This window comes from Corvus kubaryi, unplaced genomic scaffold (assembly GCF_017639235.1).
Source record: "Corvus kubaryi isolate FWS band 111438036 unplaced genomic scaffold, C.kubaryi_AGA036_p1.0 37391, whole genome shotgun sequence".
Lineage (NCBI taxonomy): Eukaryota > Metazoa > Chordata > Aves > Passeriformes > Corvidae > Corvus > Corvus kubaryi.
In genome coordinates this window covers 1,811,892-1,837,468 of record NW_024581130.1, presented here as the reverse complement: position 1 = coordinate 1,837,468, position 25,577 = coordinate 1,811,892, and the positions used below count along the sequence as shown (strand labels likewise).

At 38.6% G+C, this 25,577-nt stretch overlaps 1 protein-coding gene across 11 annotated transcripts in view; it reads right to left on the bottom strand.

The window, feature by feature from the left end:
• ROBO2 (roundabout guidance receptor 2) overlaps positions 1-25,577 on the bottom strand; it is a 1,044,190-nt gene that overhangs the window by 859,718 nt on the left and 158,895 nt on the right. For 2 of the 11 annotated variants that reach the window (XM_042038139.1, XM_042038146.1), the window contains exon 1: positions 15,200-15,882. The exons of 1 other annotated variant lie outside the window; for it this stretch is intronic. In XM_042038139.1, the coding sequence (XP_041894073.1) occupies positions 15,200-15,323 (124 nt within the window). In that variant the 5' untranslated portion in view covers positions 15,324-15,882. Of the gene's footprint in view, positions 1-15,199; positions 15,883-25,577 lie in introns of those variants that run through there. 8 more of the 11 variants (XM_042038144.1, XM_042038149.1, XM_042038143.1 and 5 more) reach the window with 5 other exon arrangements.

The following is a 25,577-nucleotide window of genomic DNA, read 5'->3' as shown; positions in this document are numbered from 1 at the left end:
AGAAAAGGCATCCACATGCTTCATTCCAAATGCCAGCACGTAATTTGTGTGGTTTATAGTGTATTGCATACAAAAATTAAAAAAAAAAAAAAAAAAAAAAAAAAAGACAATTAGGAGTTGCACAGTTTTTTTGTATCAAGTCTGGGCAAGTCTTTCTACTGTTTCCCTTTTCCATTCTTTGGCAAATTTGTTTCTGTTTTACAAACTGTTTGATGCAACAGTCTGCTTCTTTTTATGCTATAAGGGACCATGGACACTCATCTAGAGATTCACATATTTGTTATGATTCAAGTGTAATTTCTACTAGCCAAAAATAATTTTTAAAAGGTGTATCTTATTTTCTTGAGCTACATTCTAGTGTACGTGGATATATTATATGAAAACAATTGCCTTTAAAGAGCAGTCAAAATTCAACAGCACACAAATTTTAAATTAATAGGTACTCAAGTATTTGTTCTGTTAAGAATTCAAGATTACTTCAAGCTCCTCTGTGTTACTCTGGATTCTATGTCCAGTTCTGGACCAGGTTCTGCTGGGTGGTGCCCAGCAGTGGGGCAAGAGGCAACAGGCAGGAACTGATGCCCAGGAGATTCCACCAGAACATGAGGAAGAACTTCTTCCCTGTGCAGTGACCGAGCACTGGAACAGATCACCCAGAGAGGGTGTGGAGGCCCTCACTGGAGATATTCCAGAACCATCTGGATGCAATCCTGTGCCATGTGCTCTGGGATGACCCTGCTTGAGCCAGGAAGTGGGACCAGATGACCCACTGTGGTCCCTTCCAACCCAACCCATTCTGGAATTCTGTTATACCTCCGTACTTACTTTCTAGTGCTATTGAAACAGGAAAAACCTAAGTCTCTTCAGATGCTGCATAGAAATGAAAATCAATGTTTTTACAATAAAAAGTTATGTAGTAGTTCTACACTGATCATCCTGGAATTATAATCCTTATGTTTTCTCCACTGTCACTTGAATTTTGGAGGCAGGACACAGACAAGGCCCATGGGAAAAAAAAATTCCTTCTCCTACTGATCAAGAGGGAACAAAGCACACTGTTTGCTTAAGGATGGTGCATCCTGCACTTTCCAGAAAGAGGAAATCCCCTGTGAGTAGTTCATTTTTTATAGTTTTCTGATGAATGAGTGATACACTGGTATAAAACATCAGCAAAAATCCCTCCCACTGATGTGCTTCCTCTGAGAAGTTGCAGCTATTACACCAACATTTCCTCCTCATCCCTCAGTGATTATTTCTGATATTTTCTGGTATTCTGTTCACAAAACCAAAAAAAGACGCAAATAGGAACTCTAGATTAGAAAAGGCAACAAACTTTTAAATGTAGTACTTAATGTTACATTGCTTGCAGTTTAACTTAGAGCTGCTTCCAGCAGGCACTGCTGAAAGGGTCTGAGCACTCAGGCATGCAGCTCCCCCATCGCAGGTGATAGAGCTGCTTCAACATGATAAACTCTTTTAAAGGCAAGTATAAAAAAGCTTTGATTCATATACACTGAAACTTGTTATAAGTAATGAATGATTTAGATGGAACACATTTAGCACTGTCTCAGAACGAACATTTATTACAAGCATACCACAACATCTAAAGCAGTGGCAGATAGCACACCATCAATCAGAGCAGACCACCAAAACAAATCGTACCTCATAAACTACTTTAATATGTCACACAGCTTCCAAATATACATCACTGATCCATTTGTTACAAAGCCTAGGCTACTTTTTCACTGACAAGTCAATGACATTTGGTATTTTCATTTATGTGCGATATCACAATGAATCTAAGGACTCCATTCCCCCAAAATTAGGTTCCTGCGAGCACTGGCCTTTAATGCTCCTCAGGCTTGCACAGTTCTGCACACATGGATCTTGGTAATGATGGCTGTCTACAAAGACCCATTTGCCAATGCACTTTGTCTGTATACTTTAGCAGCATCTTGCTAACTATTTCAGGTCCTCAAGCTGCAGTTCCCTCTACACCCATGCAAAATTTATGGCCCATACTGATAAGAGCAGGCAGCAGCACAGTAGTGGTTTTAAAGGGCATATGTTACGTGCTGGAGAACAGATTTTTTCAACTTATTTTGAAGAAGCAATTGAAGAAAGTGCATCTACTTCTTCTCTTTCAATATCAGCAGAAATGCCTATAAAATAATTCTGTCACAGAACAGCAAAAAATTACCTCATTATATATTTGGTCTGACAGCCTGCACAAGCTTAAAGCTTCTGCATTTATATTTAAGGTCTGTACTAAAGCACAGCTAATATTAAAAAAAAAGTTTATCTTCTAGCGTGAGGATTAATCAAACAGTGTAAACCACCAAAAATGAGCACATCATCCTCCATCTCAGTGCACTTCTAGAGGTATAAATGATGAGCTGTGCTTCAGAAAAATATCTAAGTGCTGCAAACACAAATTTAAGAACAGGGATTTCAACCAGTTTTTAAGAAACCTATGCCAGAACAAAACTGGGTTAAGTGGAGGATTAAGAAGTTAAGAGTCTTGTTGTTTATTAGATATCCAAAATCTGTAATGCATTTCCTAGTCAAACATCTCTTATTGTCCCTCAAACAGGACTGGAAAGCATACAGTTCACAGAGTTTAACGTAAACAGTCTTAAGGGATTTCCATCCCATAAATTCAGGGTGCAGGGATAATGAGCTACATGGTCTGATTTCTCCCTGCTAGATGCTAAATACTCTTTTTCCACTCTGCAAACTGCTGCTGTGTCAGACAGAGAACACATCTGAGGCAACGCAAGCTGGGTGGGACATGCAGCACCAGCACAGGCTGCCCAGGGCTGTGAGTCAATGGGCAAAGCTTTGCTAGGTCAGTACCAGTGCGGTGGTGCAATAAAGACATATTTCACACAACTCTCAACTCATGTGTTTCCCAACAAATTCTCATTTTACATCTTAAACACAATTCTTTACCTGCTGCTTCTCCTGAACCGAGCGTTGTAACTGTCTGAAATTTTAAGGAAGTTTGCATTTTTATCAGATACTTTTTAGTCCTGCTTGAAAGTCAGTGATTTTTGCCTCATTCATTTTTAAATATCAAATGTTACCATTTAAGCCCTATAATGTATCATTGATCTGCACATTAAGTGTCCACTGAAATCAATGGCCTGTTCAGTGTACAAAAATCAATGGTAGGGTATAATCCTAAATAAGCATTCTACACACAAAACTCTGTGATGCCACCTTAATTTCAGTCTTTCATGTATGGCTACTCGAGACAAAACATTTAATAATGTAATACTAGTACAAAGAAGACAAGCAAACTGATAAAATTAATGGTAAGTACAGTGGCATTAGTGGTGTGAGTAGTGTAATTAATTAGTCAAAACACTTCTAACACTTTAAGAGTGTATTATAGGAATAAATAAGAAAAGATAAGCCATTATGATTTCCCTAAGTATGTGACAATAGTTCTGTATTCCCTAGATTTATGCCAAAGCCAACATAAAGTAACAACTAGCTGACACCTATTACGAAGGCAGAATAATTTTGAGATCCAAGAGAAAACTCATCTGCAATATGACAAACCATCATGAAAATTTTGAGTTGTAAAGCCTGAAAGAACCATAAATGGACAAGGAGACAAAGAACGTATCTGTTTAGGTTGTGTTTCACTGTCACTGCCACCTATGTGGACCTAAATCATCCCCAGTGGGTATCCCCAGCAATTCTGCTTTTACAAGGGGTTTCATGAGCAACTCAGAGCTGCTCTCAGCAGACAGAGGGAGTACACACAGCCCCAGTTCAAAAGGAACATAATATGTCATGACTTAATAGTGTTTGATTTCTCCCTAGTGGTTTTTAAGGCTAGAAAGTTGACCTCCTTCCTCCCTTGGTGCTTGACTGTTGACATCTCAATGTTCTTTCTTGATTAACCAAACCTCATCCGCCACTTTATTCCTTAAGCCTGATTTTTCAAAGAGTGCTCTTCCTGCTTAAGAAAAGGAAGAGAAAAGAATTGGACAAGGCAGCTACATAGAACACTTGGTGAGATGGGGGGCTAAAATCCCACACCAGGATTGGCAGCTGTGATAATGATGTATAATTTAATTGAAGCTATACTGTGAGCCTCAAAAGGACTTCAGACCTTTTCCCATGTTTATATATTATTCAGGCTAATGGCAACACTGAAATAGAAAAAGCTTCTTATCTCTTAAAACTTTTATTGCATTGAGTTCAAAATGCACAAAGCTGAGTGCTGGTCTGTCTGCTTTAATGCAAAGTGAAAGGAGGCCATTTCCAGCGTGCTTTTGCATCTCTGTCTTGGCAAAAAGACAGATGGGATTGGATGCCTTAGAAACCAGGGATACCATGGCATGCACAAGAAATTTAAAGGTTTGAGTTATTTCTAAACTTAAAATATGTTATCTATGTCTGGCCATTATTTGTTTTCACTTCTTTTTTCAACACAAGTTCATAGAAAAAATATAAATCCCATTAGACAAGACAAAAATCTATATCAATCAATAAAAATGGCACCTCCTTTGCATTTTGTGCAAGTTAAATGACAGATCTTACTACACATTTAATGCTGTTACAAAAGCCTGTGTCTACAGGGTTTTTGAAAACTAACAGGATAATTTACGGAAGGATGACAAGTGGCTTATTAGCAGTTGAGTTGCCTGGTGCATATTCATCCTGCAGACCAAGCAGCAAAAAGGATCACTCTTCAAGCTGGTCTTCAGTCTATGCTCAACTTACATGTGCAGGGGAATAGAGGAATAAATCAGGAACCTTCATAGGAAGGTTTTTGCTTCCAGCCATTGTTTATACCATACTGCGAAACTGGAATTCAACATAATATGATACAAGTGCACATGCCCACATAAAAAATAATACACATATAATTAAATAACGTAACCCCAAATCACATCTGTGGAAGACAGTGGTCACAGAAAGCCAGTAAGGCATTCTTCAAAATATTTTCCTTTCAGAATGCATAGCAAAATTTCCCCCTGTGGTGACTGTCTATAGGTATTCTGGTGATCGATGAATCACACAGCTCATCTTGTGATCTTTCCCAATGTGCAAAGACAATGTAAGTGCCATTAAACATATCAGTCACTGCTGAATTTCTGCTGGAGAGATTATGAACAGATACATTCAGAGCCAGCAACTGCCCTTGCCATGAATCAAAAATGTGTACTGCTAAACTGATTTAGGGCCTCAAACTACATTATCTGTAAAATGAAATTACCATATTCTTTGTTTGGAAAGGGAATTGAAAAGACCAATATAGATCAAGTAAATTTACATGCATAATACATTACATTATCCTGTGTTCTCAACACATCTCACTTTCTCTACATGAGGTGCACTTTTGAGAGCACATGCAAGCTTTTGTAACATAGCTTTTGTTTAAATTAGGCTTTAAGCAAGTTTATGAAGCAGTTATAAATGCCGGAGAATTCATGAAAGACAACACATCTTCTGCAACTTGAGTAGTACAAAAACTCTTACCAATCCCTGTGTTCCTTTCAGATTAAAGAGCAATAATATACCATCAAAGGGCACCAGAAAAGAAAATAGTCAAGATGCTGAGCCATATTTTCCCAAGAATATCAATTAAGCAAAGTATATTATCAGGAACAAAAATGTATCTACATGTTCCTCATGTGTTATATTGTCTCTAACTCTCTCTATAGGAATAATTCAAGGTAACGTTTTTTATTAGTACTGCTCTTCTATTTAAATACACTGAAAAAGCAATTAAAACTGACTGAAAGAAATTAATAACTTTCTGATAAATAACCATTGTAGATAATCACGTGTAAAAGGTCTTCTAAAAATTAGAAAACAATTGACAAGCAGAAGAAGCTGTGGACTGAATGTGAAGATCAAAGGAGATGAGAAACAATATAACCAACATACAGATAAAAGAATGCCAGTCACTGGTGCCCAGGAGCTGTAATGCAGAACAGGCTCCTAGGACAGCTCAAAGAGTGAAATTCTATTAATGTTGGATTTTAAAATATATCCTGAGCAGGGCTGCTGCAGAAAGAGTAAAGCAAGGCCATGTTAAATAAAGAATTTATCCTCTTCACAGTAATAGAGCCAATGCATTAACAAGTTAATTAAGAAGGGAAAAAAAAAAAAAGGAAGTAGAAAGAGTAGATGTTCTTCCTAAAACACAGAGAGATTGAAATTAAGTTTTATGTCATTATTATCCAAGAGGATTTTTTCTCAAGACACCAAGCACTGAGTCTTTGCCCTGATACATGGCAGTGTCTCTGTCTCCACACACTGCACCAGGAGGCTCCACCACCAGCTTTAGAGAAGTTCCTTTATAACTCTGCTACAATTCAGTTCTTCAATTCCCACAATCCTGGTCTTTAACATATATTTTTCCTTCAAAACAATATTCAACAGCATGAAGAAATTGACTTAAGTGATGCAGATTTCTTCAGTTCTCCTCCTAATTCCCTTCTGCTGATCTTCAATACTCAAAAGCAGATTGCAACTTTAAAAATAAAAATGGAAATAAAATTTCAGCAAAGCATAGGGGTTTGTTTTTTTTTTTTTCCCAGAGTGATAACAAACAGCAAGAACATTACCCAGATTTTAAGACTGTCACTTTTTTAGAGCAGAAGCCAAAGAGTCTATCAGTGGGAAAAAAATCAAAATTGCAAAGTTGAAAACCAACTTTTGTCCAGATTTTTAATGGACTTTTTATCCTTCACCGTGATCTGTAACCTTAAAGTATTTTAAGTATGAATCTGTTCATTATTAAACACATATTATTAATCTAAGTTTTATTGAATTTACTTTTACGCGTAAATTGAAAATTAATTGAATTAAGAGATTCTTGACATCAAAGCAGACAGTAATTCATTAAAACATGTTTTCTCTTAGAACAAACATGCACAAACCCATCTCAAGTCCATGGATAATCAGACAGATAACAATAAATAGCTCAGCCAGACCCATTGCAGGATGATGAATAGCAAATAAGGACTGTAGACAAATTCTCAAGTTTTACCACAATCACCAGCAGTATGAAATCACCGTAACTAGTGGGAACTGCATCAGTGTCACAATTTTTCCTCTGTCTTCATCAGCCTCAGGACTTTTCCATGCTCCCATCTTCAGATCAGTTTTTCCCCAACTGATTTGATCTGTTTCTAGACAAGGACTACCTGGTAAGAACTGTCATCATTGATTACTAAATAGATGTTACCACAGCTAAGACTCAAAAGCAGATTTTCCCCTCATTTGAAGTGGCATAATCCTAGGAATTTCACTGGAATTAATCCTGTCCATAAGAAAGATGCTGAGTACATTCCAGATACTACCCCCAGACACACCCTGATATACAGAACAACACTGCAGTTCTTCTCAAGCAAGTACAAGAGAAAAGACACAATCTTAGATTTCTAGAAGACACTTAACCAGGGGCATCCCTCAAGGGCTATATTCTGTATAACATGCTACTCTTTTAAACCAGAAGCAGCAGATCTCATCTGCTTTCCAGAGAAATGCTGAACCTAATAAGTGAAAAACAGGCTCTCCCTACCTCTTCTCTGGAGATAAAAGAAATTAAGAACACTATCTTGTGGTTTCTTGAAGTAAGCACTAATTACACTATAATTATGATAATGGAATTCAAAATTTCAACATGTCAGTAAGACTTAAAAATATAACTAAAGAATGCTTTTTGAAATACACAGTCTAAGACTTGGTATTGTTTTTATTTGGGTGTGTCTGCCACTGCTTTTCACTCATCCAGTCCTGCAGCAGCTTTCTCTAAGATTTCTAAGGAGCCTTTACCTTCATGGAGAAGAAAGCTCGTGACATGCTCAAATAGCATGAAAGTTTTCTTCCAATTTTTCTATGATTAAGCAGAGTAAAATCCTTCAATATGTCTCAAAAACATTTTCTCTAACTTTCAGAAAAAAATTGTTGGATTTTTTTTTTTTTTTTTTTTTACGTAGACTTCCACTTCTTCTCCCAATAAAGTTCTAAGCAGTGGGCAAACCATTTGCTCCATTACTCCTATTTACAGAGCTAAGGATCCCTTTTTTCTGTTTTTCCACTGTCAGTACAATGGACTTACAAACTAGGTTAAATTACCAAGCCAGAGGCACTAATCTCAAGCAGTGTGGTAAATCTGTGACTTTTCTCTCTCTAAACTTTCTGAAATTACACAGTGCACTTTTAATGTACAGACAAGGTCCAGCTGGTAGAAAGCTAATTGTTAACTAAAGCAATGTGTTGGAGATGTAAAAGCAATGTAAGGAGAAGCCTCCTCCATGGGGAAGACAGTGAAGAATTTGTTGCTCATTTGCCCCACCACAGACCTGTCCATGCTTGGAACCACAGCAGGAATGTCCCTGGTGATATCTTATCACAAATTATGTGAGCGTGGAAACCACAGGGTTGTGCCCAAGGCTGCAAGAAAACAGGGAGGCTGTGAGGAGTGCTGGTATTCACAGGATGTAGGAGCCCAGAGTAAAGAGGAAGGTTACACTTAGGCATATCAAAACTTTGATTTTTGTGAGGGCTGAGTGTCCTTGTCTCCAGGAGCTTTTGCTGAGTGATCAGCATCTCTAGAAACAAAACTGGATTTTGTCTCTCTCGTTTTTTTCCATTATTTTAAGTTTGCTCATGCAATGAAACACAGTAATTAAAAACACTGGTTTTGAGGGAAAATCTTAGAAAAAAGAAAAAAAAATACAGCATTTTACTTCTCCGTGCAATATAATTCTGCAACCATGAAATTGTTTTACTATTTAGCTAGTGAGGCAGATGCAGTTTCAAACCTAGTAGCATGGACTCAGTGCTAGGATGAGAGCTAACATGACAGTTCAGCCAAGAACAAGATTTTTGGATTCAGATATCAATGACTGAAAAAGTAATTTCTGTTAAAGATACTCTCACTATGGAACAGAAATTCTAAAACAAGAGCTTTACGTTGTTGTTGTTCAAGCAACGTTTACCAAAACTAACTAATCTGTAAAAGCATCATACATCCCTGCCCCCAATTTTGAACACACTAAGAAGTTTTCATGAGGTTATTTAGTAATGGCTCTTGAAAGAAGTAATGTATTCTGAGTATTCCTTAGATCATGCTTTGAAGTAAAAAATCAATAGTGTTTAACTGATGAACAACATTTTCTTTGAAAATTTGTAGAGAGGGAAAGCCAAAATAACATTTTCTCAGCTATTCTGGTATGTGTTTAAGCCTGTTCATCAGTTTGAAAGTGTACATCTGATCAGTGCTCTTTCAACACCTGAAGGCAATGTACATGTGTTCATTTAATTTGTGGACAAAAGTAAAGAGTTTGCTTGTGCTTGCTGGTTTTCTAATGTCAATGATGCTTTATGGTTGTTCCAAAATCTGTTCAACACACAAAAAAATATGCCAATAACCAAAGGAGAGGAACATGTATGCATGGGGGGATGAAGTGTTATTTAAATATTCCTTCTGGTTTATAACTGTTTGATCAACATATTTTTTAACATGATAGCAAACATTTCAAGCAATGCTCCAAGCACAGGATGTGGACATAGGATTCAAAGGAAGGCGCCACCTTATTAATTTTTTTTTTTTTTTGATAGTCTGGAGCTGCAAGGTGAAGTTATGTGCCAGCTTGAAGTACCCTAAATCGAGCCACAATCACAATCTCTTCGCTTGTGGCCATAGCCCTCTTCTGTACCAAGCTCCCCTGTAACCCGAGAGTGTGCAAACAAAGGGATCAGCTAAATGAATGCCATCCTCTCTTTTCGGGCCAATCCCTACCTGGATCAGCTCCTTGAGCAGGGGTTCCAGCAGATGTACCCAAGCACTGACACCAGTGGACGAGCTGGAGGGAGATCCTGCAGACAGGACTCTTGGAAGTTGAAGGAGACGGAAAACCTGGCTCAGGCTGACTCCATCTGCCAAAGAATGGCAGCCCCTTCTCAATGGTGGCTGGAAACACTCTTCCAGCCTATGTTTTATTCTCTTCTGTTTATTTCTGTCACAGCACTGGTCTGCTCTTAAGTAGATGTTATACTTCCCCCACATTTTCCCCCTTGTGACTGGAAAAGCCACATCATTTTTGCTCCCTTGCAGCTGCAAAGAAAACCCTCACAAGCTTGGTTTTCTATTGCCCCCCATCTCCATTATCTCTGTGTGTATGAGACTGAATACAGGTTGCCAAACTTCTATAAAGTATTTCAAATGTCTTCAAAGGGATGAAAAATAGACAAGCATATATTCCATTTATTCCAACAAAATATGTGCAGGAAGCTTCGTGCATCCCCAGAGTCCTTTTGAATTCAGATTTTACTCAGAAGAAAGTGATGTAAAGGAAGGTGCAAAAATTTGTTAGTTATCATGGGATGGGGGCTAAATCTAGACTTTAAAGAAAATTGATGACTAAATAAAACCCAGTTAATTTCACAGTCACTCTGTAGCCAAATAAATACTCTTTCCCTTTTAAGAATATTCAAAGCAAAACTATTAGAACATCCTTTAGTACATCAAATCACATACTGTGTGTAGTCATATGCTTTATATACTTGCAGTCAAACTAAAACTGCAGATCCACACTTACAGTACTCAGTTTCTAAAATTAGACTTTTAGATCCTTAGCTATGCACAAGCCACCTCCTCAAATATATTGAGCTTCCTCTGAAGTTAAAAAAATTGTGAATTTCTTACTGCTCAAAATCAGGTTGGTTCTATGAAACATAGGGAAATACTTTTAGGACCCTGAGTCTGAAACTTTTGGTCAGCCTTTCATAAGCTTTTCCAAGGTAAAAGAGCCTGGCAGCATATTTAATCTCGCATTACTTAAGAAATACTGTTAGTCATACAACATGATAACGTATTAAAAAATACTTCATGCAGTTTATCCTTGAAATTACATAAAATAAATTACTTAAATTAGATAAATGGCAAACCATATAAAGTGTTATGCTTAAAATCACATAAAGTAAACAGTGAATCATCCCAGCACAGCTGGCTGTGCTCTGCAAGTGCTGCAACTCCACCACCACATCAAAAGCTCCACATCCAACCAGACCCCTCATGCCTCACAATAACTCACACTGAAGCCCAGGCTACCTGGGTCCCTGTAAATGCTTCTACTTTCATTTATTTAACATTTAAACTAGAGTTGGTGTACTACATGCACCCTAAATAATACACATGCTGATCAGTCTGCAGGGAGACTGAATCTGAGACACACAGCTTTGTATCACAGTCACCAGTAATACCATGCCAGAGATACTTAAGGTTTCTAACACTGGTACCTTTTGCCATAAAAATGATTAAACTGCAATAGAGCTGAAATTGGAACTGAAATATAAGACTGGATCACTTGCATAATAAACTTTGATTTAGTCATTAAAGAGATTATTGCTTCACTTCCCTGTAGACAGTAAGGACAGGCAACACCCTCATCTAGTTCTGTGGGGGGATGCCCTGTGGTTGCATTTTATTTTTATTTCTCCGATTTGATCATAAGTAAATCAAATCATTCTAAGTTCTGAAAATGGAAATTCTTTCAGTGAAGTACAAAGGAGATCTGAACAAACTAGGTTTTGGGGAAAAGGCATTCTTTAACCTGAATTTCCCAGCCCTAGGTCTGGTCCTTTCCCTCTGAAGTCTTCTCATCTCCAACTCTTCTCCCCAGTCCTAAAGCACCTAAAACACCTTGGGAGGTGTTGCCAGCACTGCTGACAGATTACTCTTGTGCCAGGGCACCCCGGGGTGTGCACAGAGTCTCTGCGTGCTCCTCCTGAGGCTCAGCTCACCCCAAGGACCATCCCAGAGTGGCTCAGTCTGCCACCCCTCAGCTGGGGTGGATGCTGACGTGGAAAAAGGACCAGATCCTGTTACAGAGACCACCATATAAAGAGTCAGACCTTTCAAAGCTGCCCAGCAGCCTGAGTGGGCACAGTTTCCCCCACAGGGGAATGTGTGAGTTGTTTCCAAGATGAATAAGGGGTTTATGTCCTCCAGGAGTGGTGGCTGTCCTGATGGTCTCACCCCCTCTCTGAACCTTTTAGTCACACAGCCTTCCACACAGTTAAAAACACATGGGCAGCTTAATTCACAGTCTACAAATTCTCCCAGATGCCCCTGGACAGACACAAAACATATCCACATGCATTTGGCTGGGTACACTCAAACTTTTCCTCCCCCCCCCCCCCCCCCATATGTGTGACAAAGATACACAACAAAGTGAAAACATTGTTGAAAGAAATTCAGAAGGGGATAGGCCTTAGCAACACCTAAAATCTGCTTTCTGATTTAAGATAAGCTCAAAACAATACTTAATCTTCTTTTCCTAGTTTTTTGGTCTCCCTATTATAAATCCTTCTCATAAACTTGAACCATGGTGTGTTATTTCAGTTTAAAGGGGAAAAGAAATTCCAGTTGATCTGTATTTCCAGGTTCTGCTTTTAGACTCCAGTCTATCTTGATCATTAGTTTATAAATCCCAGTTTAAAGCACATTTAGAGACTGCATTCCAATGAATCATTCTGAAAGGTTTTCTGGCATGCAGACTTAAAAACAGCTAGAAAAGAAAACGGCATCTTTATGTTTCTCTGGACCCACAAACAGGACTCATTTCACTCTCTGACATCTGACTTTGCACCTAAATCAGGAGCAGTTTTCTACCCATAAGTCCATTCTTTTAGTTGTATGTGAGTGGTTTTTTTTTTTTAGTGAATTCCAAGGAGAAAAATGCAGGTGAACAGAGATGGTTTTGTCATAAATACAGAATTACACAGCAAGACCACAGAAAACATGTTCTCAGAGCTTGTAACTCCAGCAATGGAGTTTTCATTAATTGCACCACAAAATGTTCCGGATTCGTTAACTTGTACTGATCGTGACCAGGGCCCACACTGACACACAACCTACGCAGATACCAACACTTTCCAAAGATGCCTACACTTTGCAGCACCTTGAGACAGGTGGTACGGAAAAGCTAGAGCATGGTCTAGCTCAGCTGTTGCTATCCACCATGCAACTGACTTCAGCATAGGTGATGCTGTGAGTCATACAATGCATTTCCAGCTGCACATATCCAGCTTCACCCTTGCCCTCTGAACAACAGAGCTGGAAGTTGGTATGCAGGTCTCTGGCTGTCTGGAGCCTCTTAAAAACAAAAATTTTAAAAAAACCCCAAACTCTGTTTCCATTTTGGGATGGGCTTCCCAGTGAGCTGCAGTGGAGAAGTTTGCGTGCTGACATCTCACCAAGCGACACCACGAATTCCATGCACACATCAACACAAAAAAACAACAGCACTGAGATATAAGCAAAAGCTGATCCTTAATGGTCAATGGAAAGGGGAGGTGCACACATTCTGTTTTGGAGATCAGAAATGCTCAGACTACATGACATTACAACTGTGTTCTGACAGATCCTGAACTTAGAGCTTTCCCAGAAAGCAGGCATCCTCTTCAAGTCACACAGCTCTCACAGTAATATCACATATGAAACAAACCACTGGACAGCAGGTATGCCGAGTTTTTGCTGATTCAGAGCTCCGAGTAAGCAAGACAAATTGCTTGTTAGCCTCCTTGAAACAGGTATCTTCCTTATGTTCTGTTTCAGCTGCAAAAAACACTTTAAGAAAAGCAAAAGCCCATATTAAGATATTTTCTGCAGTCAGGTTCATAGGTTATTTTCTACCCATGATAAAAATTCAGCTCTTTGCCTCTGTCTGAGAGTAGGTAAGAGACCAAAGCAATACAGCCCTCATTTACCAGGCTTAATTGAAAATAGGAGAAAGGGAAAAAAGTTAAGAGCATTTCTTAAATCCCAGGAACTTGACAGTGACATATATTCCTAAGTCACATACCTCTGGGAAGAGGTCATGCTGCCCAGAGTAAATAACAGCTTGTAATTTGCAACGAGGATACCCAGCAGCAGCACTGTGAGATACATGTGATAATGTGATTTACAGGACCAGGAAATAATTTTCAGATACATGTGCTGCATTAACAATCCAGGTTAAGCATCAGCTGCAACTTTTCCCTTGAAGGTACAGTAGGTGGAAGATTAAACGCAACAAAAGGAAATGTTGAGGGGGGAGGGAGGAGTCTCTCCTGCTGAGATGTTGTGATAAATTATTAAAACTTCTTTTTAATGTTGATGCTACTCTTTAACCTCAGATCACAATACTGACAGCAGAGAAAAACTGGAAGTGCTATTAAAGCTGTGATAAACATACCATGCTGTGGCAACACTTGTAAAGGGGGAAAAAAAAAGTAAAAAAATCCTGGGGGTGCCTCCAATCAGCAACATCAAGAAACAATCAGGGAGAAAATATCAAGCTATCTACAATCCACAGTCCCTCAGTGCAAATATTTATGAGATACCATTTATGCTCACTGAGCTATATTAGATTATGAGACCTCAATAACCCATGTTTTCCATAAACAAATGTCATGCAAGGAAGCAAAACAAAGTGAACTTTATGAAAAGGCACATTTAGTGAACTGCTCACAGCACACACAGGGTAAATCTTCTCAGCAGTTTCTAACAGAAGAGGAAAATGGATTGCTGCCTTCAAAAATCATAAGTGTTTTCTCAACACAGCATTTTTTTCGATAAAGTTAATGCAATTTATCTTTATTAACACATCAACACTGACATAGCCAGTCAGCCAATTAGTGCTGCTGGCAGTGCATTTCACAACAACCATGTACTCTAAAAAAATGTCTGTCTAGTCATTTTTACCACATATACTAACAATTCTGCCCTCAAAATAGGCTTCTTGCTTTCTTTCTCTCTTCTTCTCCAATACTGTAGCCCCCTATGACAGGGGTAACATCACTTCCAATAAAGCCACAAGAGTCCGAGGCTCCATAACGAAAAGAACAATCTGAATTCTCACAATCCAAAAGAACCACTAAATTTCTAAATGGCATACATTTATCTGCATCAAGGCCTTAAATATTATTCTGCTAATAGTACAATGTAAAGCAAAATTCCCACAAGGAATGCATACCTTACACAGCATCAGCCAAGCAAACTAGCAAGAAAACAAATTAAACTCCATGCTCTCTTTTTAGCATCCCACTGCAAGCCCACACAGCAACCTGAAATCTGAGTCACTCAAAATAGCACAGGTATTCTCCTTAGATTACTTTTGATACAGCTTCTTAGAATCTTACCCAAACATCCATTACAAAACTTTTCCTTTCCACTTACCCCCCTTCCAGTGTTTGCCTTTGGTCCTGCTAAGCTTGCTCAGGGTTGGTCCAGAGAAGAGCAACATCAAAATGAAAAGAAGTTCAAGCATACTGATTTTCCCCCGTTTCAATGATAAGAACATTTCCACAAGTTACTTAAAAAAAGAAATATATATATAAAAAAAAAATTTAAAAATCTCACATCTTCTCCCCCACTTTGTGTTTACTTAGGGAAGAGTGATTAATCATTGAAAAATTAGAGCAAGGAGTAGCTTTGCTCTTCTCAGACGGTGAAGTAATATTTCAATGATGTAGCCCTGAGGAAAGCCACATTTCTCACTGATCCGATTTCTCCCACACAACATGCAGCCAGCACCGCTGCTACTACAGCAGCTATAAAATAATTTCTGCTCCTCACTTTGGTTTCTGTGGGAATATATTCCTCAGCTTGCAGCGTGAGCTTGATTGAAAATGATAAATACAGTAATGCTTGTGTCCAGCAGAAAAGAGAAAAGATGTCAGGATTGTGAAAAAAGATGAGAAGCAGTTGTACTGACAGCTTTAAGCCTGACTGTCTGATCCTAATAGCTGTGCAACCAACCAAATTGCTCTTTTAAGAGTAATAAGGCTTCAGTGAAAGCTGGTGTCACTGCCACTTGGGTAGGTAGTGCAGGGCTTGAAAATCACCAAGGAACCTGCTGCAGATAACGACTGCCACGGTCCCAGCTCCGAACGCAGAGGGCTGAGCAGAATACAGTATGCACAGGGAGCATTTAATCTCTATTGTGTGCAGGAGATTTCCTGCTTTGCACTGTGCCACTGCTCAGGACTTCTCACTGCATTTTCTTAAGGCTTTACTTCATATTTTAAACTAAAATGCAAGCTTCAACACACTAATTACTTGCAGCATTTCTGAATTACTGCGTGGGAAGAACCCTGCATGCCTTTTTTTTTTTTTTTAAGTAGCAAAGAGGAAGAACAAATCTTTAGCAGTAGCAGCAATCGTTTTGCTGCACAGAGCAGCTATGCATTTTATATTTTCACACTGCCTATCCTTAGGATCTCCAGAATCCAGGGGGCAGGAGTACAGGGTGGAGAGGGAAGGAAAGAGAAAAGGGACATTCAGAAGTGTACATATTTTCAAAATAATAGACTGCAGTCAATTTTTCCTTTAATAGGTGGTACTGCCACAGAAATAATAGAGCTACTACCTGTATCTCCAAATGTTTGCATTTAAGAATGCTGAAGCTGGATCAGCAAACATAAGACTTTCTGTGAAAAATTTTGGATTTTCATGGAGGGTACTCTGAGAAAGATTCCTGACATTCAGACTGCTGAAACAGTCTTGAGATGCCCAGTGCTTGCTTAAGTGTGCCCAAAAGATTGAATTCATCTATAGTCTGGCACTTTGTTGTTTCCATATAAGCATGCAGTACTCAAATCAATGAGTCACAAACCTTGTGCTGTAGATTTATATAAATAAAAAAAAAAATCAATGTCTTTAGAATGACAAAGCAACCATGGTCACAAATTCCCTGAAGTTATCACATTTTCAACCACAGACATGATGCCCTTTTCAGTGCAACATTAAAAAGATGGTATTAATAAATCTGAAGCCTTACTTATTCATCTGAATAAAGAATGATATTTTGACTGGTGGAGACGATCATGAACATCTGATATATGTTCAGAGATTTTTTTTTTAAACAAACAGCATGTAATGTCACAAACAAGAAAATATTAGGATTCCACCACCACCACATCAACAATGAAAGATCTTTCATTTTTAAGTTCTACAATATAATTATGGGCTTGTTAGAGGATGTAACATTTGCATTTAGACAGAAAACAAACACATGCTGATGTAGAGTTTTTCATCCCTCTGTGCATTAATTTTTAAAAGTTATAAGACAGCTTACCAGATGCTGAGTCTGATACATCAAGGATGATGTTTATGGTTCTTAGTTGCCAAAAATTAGGTCAGTATCTATCATGTAGAGTCACTAAGCTGTGGCTTCTGTTAAATTTCTCCATCAAGCCATTCTTAATCACCAGTCTCTTTGCTAATAATTAAAACACCATTTCTCCTATTTCTCTCCCAACTGTTACTGAAATGAAGCAGGCAGACACTTGTGTTTGTTTTACTTGCTAGCACCACGTGACATGTTGAAGAACTAAAAAAAACTTAGGAGTTCACAGAGGTTTCACGATTTTTACATCTGGATAATAAGATAACCTTAAACTAAACAACCACCAGCCTCACCCTCCTCAGGTACCACTAAGTAAATTCACTTTTGTCATCAGAAAGCAAACACCTTCAATACCCAAAACATGTGACAATATCAGTCACACTTTAGAACTTTTGACAGATCATTGTCTTGGCACTCGCTGCAGCCTTATGTCACTTTTACCTTCCACATCCTTTCTTCAGTCTCTGTCTAGCCTTCAAATCTTATAACCCCCTGAAAGTTTATCACACTATGCTGTTTCTACCCCTACCCATGAGTAAGTCAACTGCAATGGGGAAAACTGTTTCCAATGGTGGCAGGCATCCTTAAAAATACCTCCTTGGTCCCTATACTGCAGAAGAATTCAATCCAGCCTGGATACCTTGTATTCTCAGCATTAATGAAAGTAGTGGTTTTTACAAGGTATGATGAGTTTCTGTCAGCTTTCTGCCAGCTCCCGCATGAGCCTCCAGTAGCTCAGCAGGATCAAGTACTGCCTGAGTAGCAGCTCAGGTGATATGGCAGGAGAAGGGAAGAACGACCAAGGAACATAAGGAAAACCACCAAGGTTGCTGGTCATGGGCATGTTTGGTTCAGTCTAATGCCTGAAGCACCCAGATTTTCACTCTGGTGATGGTTTTCTGGGTTATTTTACAAAAGATAAGTTATTGAATCCACTTAGGATTTTACTAGGAGTGAGCAGGCAGACCTTCAAGGAAACACAGAAAAAGTGTTGTCCCTTCTTATGAAATTTAGTGGGTTTTTTAATGTCCTCATTTCTAGGTTCATAAGAATTTCATTTTTCCAGAGTTGAAATGCCCCCAGAGGAAAGATATAGCTTTAAGAAAGATTATACAAACATCATCGGATGAAACATCAGAAAGACAAATAAAAGAAACCCAACATTTATTTTTCTTTCAAGTATCATTATTTATAAGTCAATATCATGTTTTAGATATGTAAAAGGAATGTTTTGTAATTCCATTTCATGCTTTGAATGTGCAGTAGTGGAAACAGAAAGAAAAGTAACCAGTCTGAAGTCCACCTTTATGTCTGTTACTATTAAAACTCCTCCGAGAGCTACAAGAAACAAAACAATCCCATGTCAGCTAAATGCCCTTGATGACTGTCTAGTTCCTTTTTTGAATCATTTATGCTTTGCTCTACACCCATAGGTCCTAGCAATGAGTTCCACATATTTAATTACTTCCTCTTGTTTCTTTGTAAAGTATATTTGATCATTTTATTGAGATAATTTAGGGGTTTCCTCACTAAAAAAAGAAAATCCTCTTCACCTTTCCTCATATTATGGTTTTCCAACATACCCTTCAAACAACTTACTCCAGCAAAAAAAGTAATTTCTCAGACCAAAGATTCCCATACTCACAATTGTCCTTGCTGCCTTCACCTTAAGTATATCCAGTTCTAATTTAGTGTTTATGAGATGAAGTCAAGAGAAAAGCCTTCAGCATTCAAAATGAATTACCAGTTGTATATTCTCTTCCTCATTCTGCTCATGAAGCCAAAGGGCAGCAGCTACGATTAAGCTGAAGCTATGTTTATAAATGCCTACAACATTAATAAATACAGAGATTCTTTTTAATTAACAGAATTGTGGGATGTTTACTCAGAGTCAGTATACACCAGCAACCTAAATAACAAACCCCCCGGGGTGTGACTCAGGAAAAAATATGTCAAAGTTGGTTTAATCTGTAGTAGTTGGTATACCAACCAGCTACCTGGTCACCCTTCCCTTCTGTAGTTTCCTTCTTTTTACTAATCCCTGTCTGGCACAAAAGGCTACTGGTGTAAGCACTTGGTTAAAACCCCCATGCTTGAATAAATAGCAACAATAATTTCACAGAAGCTTGAATATCAGAGCCCTGAGCAACATGGTCTTGTAAGCGTTATATTTTGGAGAGCTGTGCTGCTTTCAGACTGTAGGAGGCAAAGGCAGAAGCCTCGACTGCTTGCTTGCTGACATGTTCTTGGCCCCTTTTATTTGCCATCCAGATTCCATTTCACTACAGGGAAGATTATGGACTTCCTCAAGATCCTTCAGCAACTGCAAGAAATAACACCTCAATCAAACCCAACGTTCAGTAGCACAGGCATTTTTCATTGTATATCCTGGCACTTATAATTATAGAATTGTCTTAACACTTGGAGAAGCTCGGAAAGATTTGCAGCCTTCATTCTTCCAATTTCAGAACACTGGACTATCAAAATTAAAAATTTAAGAGCTTTCAGAAATAGATAGAAATGACTGTTTAGACAGTCACGACTAAGATGAGAAGGACTAGAGATAGAAGCTGAAATGTCCATCCCCTCCCCCCTAAGAAGTTACCAATATTTTATTTTTCCCTACCTCTCTCCTTCTCCATCATCCCAAAGTTCCAAACAGCCAGCATCGGGCAGCATGAAAATGCCCATGACTAAATGAACTTTGCAAAAGGAATATAATCAACACCAAACACTACAAGATGGAAATATCACATCCTTCACTGAAGGCATGAAGAATATTTTTCTGCTGTCTCCCTCACCATTTACAGAGGCCCAAGTCGCTATGAGCCATAATTAATTCAGTTCTTTTTAGGCATGAAAATTGTTTTGATTTTAAATACTTTCAGCTTAGGGCATTCTAAATATCTGTGGAAACCTCCTGGGGATTTCTGTTAGCCATGGACACCAATGGAAGCAACATTTTAGATACTTGTAACATAATAAAATGCCAAATAAGTACAGAGCCTTCTTAAATCAAAAACGTATTTGAAATTCCTCCCAATTCATGTGATTTCCAGGGGTTAAGAAACCAGTGCTTGCCCAGAGCAGAGCCTGCACTTTCATTGCAGGTATTGTGAAAAATCATTTCTATTCCCCCTTCACAAATATAACCAAATGAGATGAAGTTCTGACAGTCACCGCATGCCAGTCCCCAGATACTAGGTTCATTTTGGTTTTTGCTGGTAATAAAGACCCAAAAAAGAGTGTCTCTCTTCATAACTAACCAGTAGCTTTGCCTCTTGCATAAGACAACATGAAAGCTTGATGTACAGCAATACACTATAATAACAGCTTTAGTGCAGTAAAAGAAAGGCATCAATAAAACAAGGACAATAAGTCCAAGATTCACATTTCTATACTGAGGGTTATTTCTTGTTTATGTGTAGAGGTCCAAGGCCTTTCTGATACTCTGCAAATTATATCATGTAGAACAAAGAAGTACATGAAATGTTTTTCATAATATTCTGCACTCATCAATCTGTATTTTTAGGAGGTTTACATTTAAGTATAATAGGAATCATAATAATTCACTTTGAATTTACCACTTATTTCAGTCTTAATTATGCAGAGTTTCAGTTCAAAAAGTATAAATTTTCTTAATGGAGCTTGTAGGCAACCAAAAACTGCTTATATATTTGATAAATAATGGGAAAAAAACCACCTTTTAGCTTTATCAATATTTTTAATAAAATTATTAACTTGGACCATCTTATCCACTATATTAAACACAAAGATTCTAAGATCTTTCAGCACTGACAAGATGCTATACTGTTACTTTGAAATGTAATTGCTAAACATGATCTATCAAAAAATGCTGCCTATGTTTAACAAACTTTACATACAATTAAACTTCAATATACTAAAATATATATAGAATTATATGTAACAATTCACAATAAATATTACTTATTGAAAAATAACACAAATTGTTAAACAACATACATGTGCTGTTACCCAAGGAGCTGCTCTGGTAAGAAAAATACTATATGAAGTCATAAATCACAACAGGGGGTAAAACCACGAATGAGACTCTTTACTGTGTTTTGTGTTACAGACTGAAAATATATTTCTGGTTTTGACAAAGGGGAAATGGAAAAACCAAATAGTTCTGGTCTTATTAAAAAACCCTTATATATGTTATCTTTTCATATTCTATTTTGCTCTATTTCCTGCCATGAAATAGAGCATTTATCCAAAACACAACTATGAAAATATCAGGAACAAAAAATTGGCACATGACACCTGTCCAACAGGAGCGGGGGGAAAGAGATTAATTGAAAACAGAGCAACTTGAAGCTAGAAAAGATGCCAGGATTTATTTTCACAAGCTGTAAGTAGAGCAATAGGTATACCTTCAAAATACTTAATAAAATACTTCCAACTATCATACCAATTCTTTAAAAAAATTTTTGGCAGGGCTATTTCTGATGGCCACGATGAAGAAAGAGCAAAGCTGAAAAGCTGAAAGTACCAGTTCACGCATATGGGAATCATAACCCACTTTCCATGACACTTAAAGGCTCTGATTTGTCAATAAACAAATTAAGGCTCTCATTCACTGTAAAATACATGTCCAGCTCACATTTCACTCATAAAACAGATTTTTAAATCTGAGAGCTTCAAATATTTTGTGTGTTTTCCAGTTTATTGACTTCTTTAGGAGTATTTTAGACGTATTCACTTTAAATTTCATTATGCACAGCTTTGAAGCCACAAAGTACTGATCTGGTCCTCTCCTCCAGCTTCCAATGAATTTTTGAAGCACTTTGGCACTGCAATACCCAGTAGCCCCATTAGGAAGAATCGACTAACACCAGTCAATCAAATGTCTCCCAATGTAATCAACAGAAATTAAACATGGAAAAGACAAGCTGAGTCATAGAATATCTCCACATAATAAAGACATAGGAAGGAGACAAGGTCTGTTGGAAAATGGTATTACATGGGATCTGAAATTTCAGATCAGCAAGAAAGGAGGACCAAGATACAACACAGATCATTCAGGAAATACTGCCAGTGACAAGAGATACATCTGCTTTCTCTGAAATTATATTGATCCAGTTGGTTTTACGCTCAGGATGCCTCCAGTGCTGCTGAAGGTGTCACATTTCAGGTGACTCAAAACAATGAAACTCTGACTAATTGCAGTTATTAAAGATATTAGCTTGCTTTTCCTTTTTGGTGGATTGAATTTTCCCTGAGGACACATTCAAGACAAAAGGTATAGCAGGGACTCCACAGCTCTACCTACAACTTCTGCAGTGCTCAAGTGAAGAAGCTCTTTAGTCAGCTGGGATTCCATGTAAAAAATCAAAACCACCAAGCGTTACCAGACAAAAGTGTAGTGTGTCAGTGTGAAAGCCATGCCAAAATGCCACACTGCTCATAAACCTGCAGCTTTAAATACCAGAATTATTTTTCTGTAGAGCCCCAGACTTGCAATCTGTTTCCAAAAGAAGGAAAAAGGTTTGGAAGTTTCTGTTGGGTTATTTGCTCACCACATTCAAGTCAAGAATTAATGTCTACAATGCAAAAAACAGCAACTGTGACGCACCTGCTTCCATAGTAGAATCCTAGAATATCCTGATTTGGAAGGGACCCGCAAGGATCATCCCAGTCTGACTCCTGGTCCTGCATAGGACAATCCCAAGAATCACAGTGCAAATGTCTGGCACTTTTAAGAAGTTTAAAAAAAAAAGAGTATTTTTTTCTAGTGGTTATTAAAACACAGCTAATATTTGCTAAATTTTCTGGATATAAAGGAAAACTTGAGAGTTTCTCTAACTCTAAGGATCTGTGTTTTTGAGAGACAGCAAGTATTGTATAATCAGCATTTGTCTGAAATACTGAGATAAGCACTAAACAGACTCCTGCTAAGCAGGTATCTGCTGTTGCATTTAAAATAATTGCACAATTGCAATTTATGTATTCAAACTATTTTTGTTTGCAATGGTGCAAAACCAATTGCTGATTAAGACCGTGTTCAAGTTCTATATTCATTCTTTCTTTTTCCATTTTTATTGCAGATATTGAGAAATATATATGTATCTATTCTGTAAAATAAGACCAAACCCCCTATTTTACAGTGTTCTGGTGCTATAAAATATTTGCACTTCAGTAATCATAGGCTGTATCTGCCCAGCTGTGTTACAGTAGGAGCCAAACCCAAACTGCCTGACAATCCAGGGTACCTGCTTATGTTGGGTCCAGTCTTGGCTTTTTTGGGAGACAGCCTGTCAGGCAGGGAGATCGTGCACCAGGCAGCAGGACAGGGTCAAATGCTTGCAGATGAAATGTAAGACATAGGTACTGCAAGACACCTCACCTGCCCCAACCACCACTGACAATCCTGAATTCAGTCATTCATACAATGATCTTATTTTTTTTACTTCTATTAGCACCGTAGAGCCCACACCAGAGAAACAAAGTGGACTGCTTTGGAATGTAGCTCAGGCACTGCTTGATAATTACATTCCAATGCCAGGGCCGACCCTGCTGGCCTGTAACCAAGGCCAGAGGGTGCATACAGTGGCATTGGGTATAAATGAGGGCATCATCTGGCCTACAGAAATCTTTATTAGCAGTGCTGATTCACAAGGCAAAAAAAACTTAGCAAGGCTGTAATCCTAGCCTCAGTCTGTTCAGTCTGATGTTAGCAAATACAACTTATTATTCATAAATAGAGAAAAACTTATATGTAAGTCCTTCTGAGATAAGCTTATCCCCAACCCCACCCTGCCACTCCATTGTCAGAGTATTCCATATTGGTCTGAGGCCACACTCCAAGCATGGTTTTGTAATAAAAGCATAATCTCTTCCTATGATGGCTTTTGTCATTACAATTAACTGCCTTCCACTCTCATTCAGCACATAAGAATGAATTTCCCTTCAAACAATTAGCATTACTAAACAACTACATAAACCTTTGACTGAAAGTGGCTTTCAGACAAGTTGTACAAAACCATTGCCTGGTTAAACAAAAAAAATAATAAATCAAACAAAGAGGCAAAAAACTTTTGTTGCTATTAGAGGGTCGAATATGTGGAGCAAAATTAGAGTTGGGTTATTCCTCTCTACCTGGATGTCCTCTGCTGCAGGCTCAGTAGAGGTGGCATTATAAGCCTGACTAAATAAAACAATTTATAATAAGGTTTTTGCCTACAGCATCGTAGGGATGTGTTATAGCAGCACAGTAGGAAGAAATGTGATCTTTCATTGGTTTCACTTCGGTGACCAGGGGCCAGATGACAACAGATAATCAGCAAGAGCTGTAATTTATCATGGCACTGTAAGCCAGAGCAGCTTCCAAAGACAAGCCAGCACAGCAGCAGACCACCACCCAAGGAGGCAGAACAAGTTCTCCTCCAAGGCCCAGGTGCTCAAACAAGTGTGCTTGCATTTAAACACACAGACAACAGTGTGTGTCAAATCTCTGCTCTCCACATCTTGCTCAGGGTTGAGTGAAGCAACTGGGAATTTGCATACATATACATATTTCATTAAGGCACCTAAATTGTATAAATAAGGCAGCGCACTTCAGCAGCTTTTCCTGGTACACCGATTTTAATAAGGTCATTGCCTGTATGTAACAGCTAATAATTCTGCTCTTTCCCTCAGCATGGAAAATTCTGCCCAATGCAGAGCCAGCTCCTCTGGCTTCAAACAGCTCACTACAGATACACCTAACAGGAAAAAACTGCCTTCAGGTGAGGGAGGCAGGGTCTTAACAGGAACAGCACAAATGGCTAAAAGCAGCATTCATTGTACCTGAGAAATACATTTTCGCTGCAAGCCTACTGCTGAGTACCAGAGGCCTTGCCAAGGCTCCACCCAAAGCCTGTGCATGCCAGTCCTGCCAGCCACCAGCCAAAGCCCGGGCAAGCACAGGGCACTGACAGGAGCAGACCTCTCGCCGCACGCGCATCGAGGGGAATGGGAGCAATTTTATGCCGCGAGCTGAATCCTGACATCTGTACGAGCTCTCCTTTGTGCAGTGGGATGCAAAGGATTCTGTAACTCAGCACTGGACACTGCAATACCATCCCAACACACTTCTCCCGTTTAAACTGTATTGTGAATAGTGGTAAAAAGTCGCTGAGCTGCGATTCTTCCAGAGTTTCTGGTCAGTCAAAATCATCAGGTACTACCTGCACGAGCATTTAATGGGAACAGTCATACAGGCAATTGGTCTGATCTCAGATTTAAGCAGAGGCAAGCCCTGCTCTTCCTCTGAGAGGCTGGACAATTTTCACCTGTTTATTCTGTTTTGTCACACTCTCCTTCACCCTTTTAGTAAGAGCCCCAAATCATTGTCCTGGCTGACCACCTTGAAAACCACATGAAATCTGTGAAAGCAAGTGGCATACACTCACTAACTTCCACAGA